Below are 6,759 nucleotides of genomic sequence, written 5' to 3' on the forward strand. Positions count from 1 at the left end.
CTTTTGTGGGAAAGTATTTTCGCATCAGTGTGATTGGTGAGTGAAGGTGTTTCTTGAATGGAAAGCTTTTGGTGTGCAAAGCCTGTTGATTGGTAATGTAATAACCTGAATGAAGTACAGAGCACTCCTGCGCTGTATAGCATCAACCAGGCTTCGTTTTTGCAGAATGCAGGGTAGGAAAGGCTCTTGCGTTTTGCTTTAAAAGCATGTTGCTGATCACATTAAATACTAAACGGGACGGTGGGGGTGTTAACTTTGTTATCTCTCCACCTTGCACGATGACGTGTACAGTTTAAACCCATCTGCATTTCTTTCCATAGACAATAAGGGGGTGCTTGTGTCCCTCTCTCCCAGACTGGCCACACAGTGTGGATACAGCTTAACTGTTGACTTCTTGGGAAATGCCAAGTTCCTTGCTTCTGTGCTGAGCTGCTTTGCTCAGAACACAGTAAGTCTTCATTTTATTTCTTGTACACTCGTTTCTAATGGTGCCATGCTGGGACTAACTTTAGCCTTTCATTCCAGAATGATGAGATCTACAAGCTGACAGTACAAATCAGTGTCTTCTCAAACAGTGCTATGACTTCAGCTTCCTCCTATGTTCAGAGCATGACGTGCCCCTATTCTCCATGGGCAGAGAGGGAAATTATGTGTGAAAGAAACTACATGGAGGTAAGGGCTGTCAGGATGTGATAATGCTCTTCAGTGTAACTTGTTGGGTTGTGTGGATATTTATTTTAATTGTCACTATAGAAGTGCTTCATTCCTGACTGCTCTCAATTCTCTTCAGGTTTCTGTGAGAAGAGGTGTGCCCCTTATTGAGCCAAACTTTGTTCAAGATGATCCTGATTGGTCCCTTGCATACCCTGAGGTAAAATCATGTGACTCTGCATTTTGATTCATTCACATCCCCTTGGTGTTGTCTATTGAGGTCTACTCTACTGTCTCATCTAGTGGAAGCAAAATCTAATGACCCTTCACTTTAACCTGTCTCCCTAGAGGCTGCTGTATTGGAATTGTGTGCCATTAATGCATTGGCTTTGTGTACATATTCTGTGATTCCTTTGACATTTGATTGTGGGGAAGTTAACCCTTTCTTTCCAGTGTGTAAGCCTTGTATTTCTCACCTTGAGGTAGTGACTTCATATGAGCAGGGTTAGAAACCCTTCATGCTGTGTGTTCTGATACTTCCCTTCTGGAGACTGCTCCATAGGTACAATTTCAGCTGTTGTCCTACAGTCTGGTACACTGTATTTGGTTCCACAGCTGTCCAATAAAAATGAATGGTTGTAAACTCTGCCTGTATCGGATACAGCTCACATGCTTTCACGTGGGCTCTTTCGTGTGCCGTTGTGTTTGAGGACTTACTATTATATTAGATGCCTGCTGAACATATAACTGTTTCAGTGCTACCTTGTTAAGCTTTCACCCTTCAGTATTAGTTCATGTTTATTAAATAGATCTGCTATCCCAAATCCTTTAGACTGGGGGATGCTTTGTGTTCAAACTCCCTGTTCTAATGAGATTTCTCCTGCTAGGCAACTGCTGCTGACAATAGCATCTGGAAAGTAGTGTTCCATCTCCCAGCAAATAGAAAGCAGGCTATGACTGTTGCTCAGGCCATGACAAATGGCTATGCCATAAACACTACACCAACTCGAATTCTGGTTAGAGCTGCATACAACGCCACAGAAAGCCAGCGTCAGGTGGTAAGTAGTCTAGGCTTCATTGTTCTCTAGTACAGTATATACAAACTACGAAGGTAGACTACAGTCTTGCTTTTGCTATAGTAAAAGCCCCCCTCCCCTCTAACAGATCCAAACTGTACCAATGGCTGTGCTAAGATCAACCACCTTTTATAAGCAAAGATGGATGGTCATGATGGTGGACACTGCAGTTACATGTCCTACTGGTGAGTAAGCTTTTGGAGGGGATCGGTGCTCAAGAACTCTTGGGTGAAGTGTGAATTATTTAATGCTAAGTCTATGGTGTCCCTTTCTGTCAGATGGAACAGCCTTCACAGAAGAGATGATCACATGGAATGTTCCCCGTGTTCTTCCTCCTCTTGTTCCTACACCACAAATTACTACCCTTAATGTTCAAATGGGAGTTGATGGCCGCAAGCTTGACCCTGTAACAATTCAGAATAGAGGTTATAAACTGGATGTTGGTCCCCAGCTAATCACTGTAAAAATTCCTGTGGGTGCTGATGGTGGATATTACAAGGTATGCAGAAGTTCATCTTCTAAATCCTTCTCATTTTAAAGCTTGCCTCTAAAATGCTCCTGTGCTTTCAGAGCCATGTATTGGACAACACCTATGTGATCTCTTACTCTATTGAGCCAATGCTGGAGCATACCTGGCAAGATGGGCCTGAGAAGACCAAGTACACAATACTTCATCCAATAACCACTCCTTTCATGCCTCGGCCACCAGTTGTCACAAACAGTATGTAGACCTTGTCCTCATGCAGTAAATCAAAGGGATTTGTTGCAATGCTCCACTTCATATCCTTCATTAACTGCATAACTTTATTTTCAGACACTGTTCCTAAAGACCGAGTGTTCAATGTGACCCTGGGGACATTCCTGCCTGATGTGGAGCTTGTCCAAATTGTAGTTGGCCCAGAGCCTTTAACTGTGCCAGAAGCCAACCTAAAAGGCTATAATGTCCAGGAGCATGTCTTTCCCAATGGATCCAAGACCTTCACTCTCCAGGTGCCATTTGAGGACCCTAATGTGAAGCAAAAGGTACCATCCCACCTTGTCAACCATCCAGCTGCCCTTTGAAAACACTTGCTTCCTGTGGATGTGTTGCTTGCTGCCTGGCTTTGGGTTTAATCTACAAACCCTTGCTTTTCTTTCAGGTAACTCCTCCAGACACCAGGACCTACATTCTGCCCCTGACCTACTTGCTGAATATTGTACCAGAGAATACACCCTTTACTCACCCTGCTGTAGTTGAAGCTGTTCTCAAAGACATCAGTAAGTCACTATGTGGTCTACAGCTACCCTTTCCTAAGCAATCCAGTCCATTTCAGTGACCACTGCTCTTCCTCTTGCAGTTCCACCTACAGTAACTGGCTACTGTGATGGTGCTGCATTCTATATCATGGTAACATATGGCAACATGGGTCGCAACTGGATTCCTTTTGTGGGCTCAAGAGAACTTGGTGGAAGTCTGCTTGCCCTGTACAAGTATAATGCCAACTCTACCAATTTCTGGATGGCTGTGCCATACAATTCAATTGATGCCACATATGAAGTAAGTGATGCAACTTTAAAATGTGTGTTGGCTGTTTTGGGTTCAACACATTACTGACCTGATGGATTGTCTCTGTAGGTGATCAGCTCTTCAGGCATCAGAAGCAGGCTTGACTTGACCTTGAAGGATATTGTGACCATGGTTGTGGTGGCTGACTTCTCTCTGTCCTGCAGTTTCCCTACAAAGATGATTGGTAACTCTCCTGCAGAGCAAGCATTCTGTATAAGCTGCTTTTGAGATTGGAGATTTGTTTCCTTACCCTGGATCCAAATGGTATATTCCAGATTGCTTCACCAATGGAACCATGGCAGCTCTTGCTGTGAAAGTGGAATCCGTCCCCAGCTTGTCTCCAAGTCAACTAACTCTAAGGGATCCTAGTTGCCGGCCTCTCCAGTCTGATGCTATCAATGCAGTTTTCTACTTCAATGTCAACTCCTGTGGAACAACTAGAAGGGTTAGTATTGACACATGTGAAATCATATTTGAGGAGGGTCAACATGTTGACAAGGGGTGGCCACAACACCCTGACTCAATCTTGGCAGGGGCATGGTGACCTGTAATTCCATTGCATGAATCATGGGCACTTGCCACCTGAAGGATGCCACTTGTATTGAACTGCTTGTCCAGTTGACAAAGGTACTGTGATGCATGATATGACTCTTGGCTATGGCATTGCATGTGCTTCCTGTAGACTCTTTGGGTCAACTGAAAGGAACATACTAACTGGGGATGATCTCCTGGTTAGTACAGAGGATGGTACTAAACTAGTACACAAGTTTAATACCAATTGCAACAGACTAAGCAGCTCGAGTCCCCAGCTGCATATTCATTCAAATTGTCTATTTGCAGAAAACCCAAATAACTATTGCCCTGTAAAAATTAACACAATACCAAGTTAGTCTTAGTTTCTGTAGATGGACTTCCAGTATTGTACTAACTGGAACAAATATGGGGGAAAAACCAATTTCTGACAATTGAAACTTGTACTCATAACCAAACTCTTTCTTTGAAAGTCTAAAGCTTGTTCTTGGTGTTCAGTTAGTATGCCGCTGGGGATGGTCAAGTACCATTAGCTAGTCCTCTGCTTTTGTATGCAGCTCTGTACTAAATCTGCATGTTTGTTGGAACTGAGCCTTTGATCTTTCTCTTGCAGTTTGACAACAACCTCCTGACTTATGAGAATGAAGTGCTGTTCACATCTTACCGGTAAGGATTGCATGACAAATTGACAGTCTTTATGATTGAGCCTGAAACTCTACTAACCCATCTCCCTGTTTCCAGGCTGAGAGTTGCCTGTCACTATCTGGTCAATGACACCAAGGTAGTACAGTTCTTGTACCAGAATAATCCTGCACCTGGAGTCCAGCCTGGCTTGGGGGACCTTGAGGTCATCATGAGACTTGCATTGGGTATGACTTGGATAGTAAAATGGTATAGATGCTGTAGCAGTGTGTTTCCTTCTATAAATTCTCCCTTGCATCTCTGCAGATTCAACCTACAATGACCTCTATGGAGCGGAGGATTACCCTGTTGTGAAGTACTTACGAAGACCCTTGTATTTTGAGGTAGAACTCCTGTACAGCAGGGATCCACAGGCTGAATTGTTTTTGGAGAACTGCTGGGCAACCTATTCTGCTGACAGGACTAGCTCTCCAAAATGGGATGTTGTTGTGGACAGGTAAGATGCTGGAATATGAAATTGCTGCTACAAAACACAGGAACTGGAACTGTGGTTGATGTCTGCCTGACTACTTTCTCTCTTGTAGCTGTGAGAACTCTGCAGATGAGTACTTGACCATCTTTCACCCAGTCTCCAGCAATGCAAGAGTGCTGTTCCCTTCCCATCTGAAGAGGTTTGAAGTGAAAATGTTTTCCTTCACAAGCGGCCAGGATGCACTGAAAGGACAGGTAAAGAGGAGTGTTGGTTTGGGGATCTTGTACCACAATGCATGGCTTGGATTGCTTTGCAAGCAGCAAATATTCACTGTTCCCAACTGTCTAGTGACGTTTTCATTCCAACTAACTGCACTTCTGCAAGAAACTTACTATAGTGCAATGGTTTTTATGTAGCAGTTTAATTCGGTAATCAAATGTTCCCCATTTTGATGGTACTGCCTGTTTTTGCTTGACGAGGTGTCCTGTCTTTCAGATTTACTTCCACTGCAGTGTTGTGATATGTGATTCAAACCGGCCATCAGACAGCCTCTGTAGCAGACGGTGCATTCCAGGAAAACAGAGGCTTGGTAAGAGCTCTGTCTGGGGAGGGGAGGTGGGGGGATTTTGCATGCATTTTTGTCCAGTTTGTTAATTGGACTCCTCCTGCAGGTCGCAGTGCTGAAGGGATGGATGGTGGTGCAGTGAAGGCATTTGTGTCTTCTGGCCCAATTGAGCTGAAAGGAGATGGATCCCTTCGCTTTATGCCTAGAAGCGGTAATGTGAACAATTGCAGTTCATGTAAAACTTCAACCTATTTGTGTATTCCACTAACTGGTTTCTTTTCTCTTGCAGCCCAAGTCAATGTGTGGTCTCTTCTGGGAGCTGCAATGGGGGTGTGTTCAGTGGCTGTCTTTGTAGCTGGAGTTGTATCTCTTTGGAAAATGCCAAAAAGTGTAAATTGATGAATAAAAATGTTGCTTTATAAAGGTTGTTTTGGATTGTATTTTTGGTAGGTGCTTCAACCAATTGTATATTGACAGAAATGGGATTCTCTCCCCTTTCTGCATTGTATCTGTTTCTTTCAAGACTTGGTAATTCCTGATCAGGCCATGCTCAATATGGTGTCTTATTCAAGGACCCTTCACTAATTCACTGTGTGAACCCAGGGGCAAAGACTTCCCTCCTCCATTGAGCTGTAACCTTATTCTTTATATTGCACAATAACAAGGCAGTTCCTACATGTGAGGAAATAACCCATGAGAGGGTGTGCAGGCAGACAATTCTTACAGGCACAGGGCACATTTGTCTTTTCCACAACCTTTCAGTTAAAATATAATGTGGTATTTTGATGTACTAATAACCTATGGGTTATTACTGAGTTATGCAAGAATTTTTTTCTGTGGTGTATTTTTTTTCCTTTCAAACAGCATATGTCTAATTATCTGTGCAGTGTGTTTTAATATCAATTATATACACTATTGCAGTTCTGCTGCAGGATACATTAGTTTCTCAAATGTAATCAGTTCCAAATATAGGCTGCTCCTGTTTTCATTTACGTCTCAGATTCTTTTTTTTTTTTTTTTTTTTATAATGGGATTTTTCCAGATGGAGAGGGTGGTCTCAGTGTACCTCATATCTTCACAACCCCTGGGACAAGGAACTAGGGAGCACTCTTCATGTGTACATGACTCTCAACTAAAGAAAATCCCCGGCCATGGATTCGTGACTTGAAAATCGGTACTGGGTTCCACCTCGGGGCCCCTGTTGATCCCTCCAAGCGAAGTGTCCCCAGTAGGAAAGGGGCCCCAATTTTTTTTTTTTTTGCGAACCTGGAGCGCA

The 6,759-nt window shown here is 43.3% G+C and overlaps 1 protein-coding gene across 1 annotated transcript; it reads left to right on the forward strand.

The window, feature by feature from the left end:
* Positions 1 to 9: 9 nt before the first annotated feature.
* On the forward strand, positions 10 to 5,928 carry LOC121306366. The gene is made up of 20 exons (XM_041238120.1): positions 10 to 36; positions 321 to 448; positions 526 to 672; positions 791 to 871; positions 1,539 to 1,709; positions 1,816 to 1,912; positions 2,006 to 2,226; positions 2,298 to 2,448; positions 2,542 to 2,750; positions 2,867 to 2,984; positions 3,065 to 3,264; positions 3,343 to 3,457; positions 3,549 to 3,718; positions 4,418 to 4,470; positions 4,546 to 4,673; positions 4,753 to 4,942; positions 5,031 to 5,172; positions 5,414 to 5,507; positions 5,590 to 5,694; positions 5,773 to 5,928. The coding sequence occupies exons 3-20, from the start codon at positions 580 to 582 to the stop codon at positions 5,880 to 5,882; spliced, it is 2,448 nt and encodes an 815-aa protein (XP_041094054.1). The 5' UTR covers positions 10 to 36; positions 321 to 448; positions 526 to 579; the 3' UTR covers positions 5,883 to 5,928.
* The last annotated feature ends 831 nt before the right edge of the window (positions 5,929 to 6,759 follow it).

The sequence above is a fragment of the Polyodon spathula genome, chromosome 47 (assembly GCF_017654505.1).
Source record: "Polyodon spathula isolate WHYD16114869_AA chromosome 47, ASM1765450v1, whole genome shotgun sequence".
Taxonomy (NCBI): Eukaryota; Metazoa; Chordata; class Actinopteri; order Acipenseriformes; family Polyodontidae; genus Polyodon; species Polyodon spathula.

Bases quoted from the DNA above. Each gene is read 5' to 3' on its own strand.
- LOC121306366 (XM_041238120.1), top strand. From the start codon at position 580: ATGACTTCAGCTTCCTCCTATGTTCAGAGCATGACGTGCCCCTATTCT. The intron at 1,913-2,005 runs GTGAGTAAGCTT...CCTTTCTGTCAG, and splicing joins TGCAGTTACATGTCCTACTG to ATGGAACAGCCTTCACAGAA. The intron at 4,674-4,752 runs GTATGACTTGGA...GCATCTCTGCAG, and splicing joins CATCATGAGACTTGCATTGG to ATTCAACCTACAATGACCTC.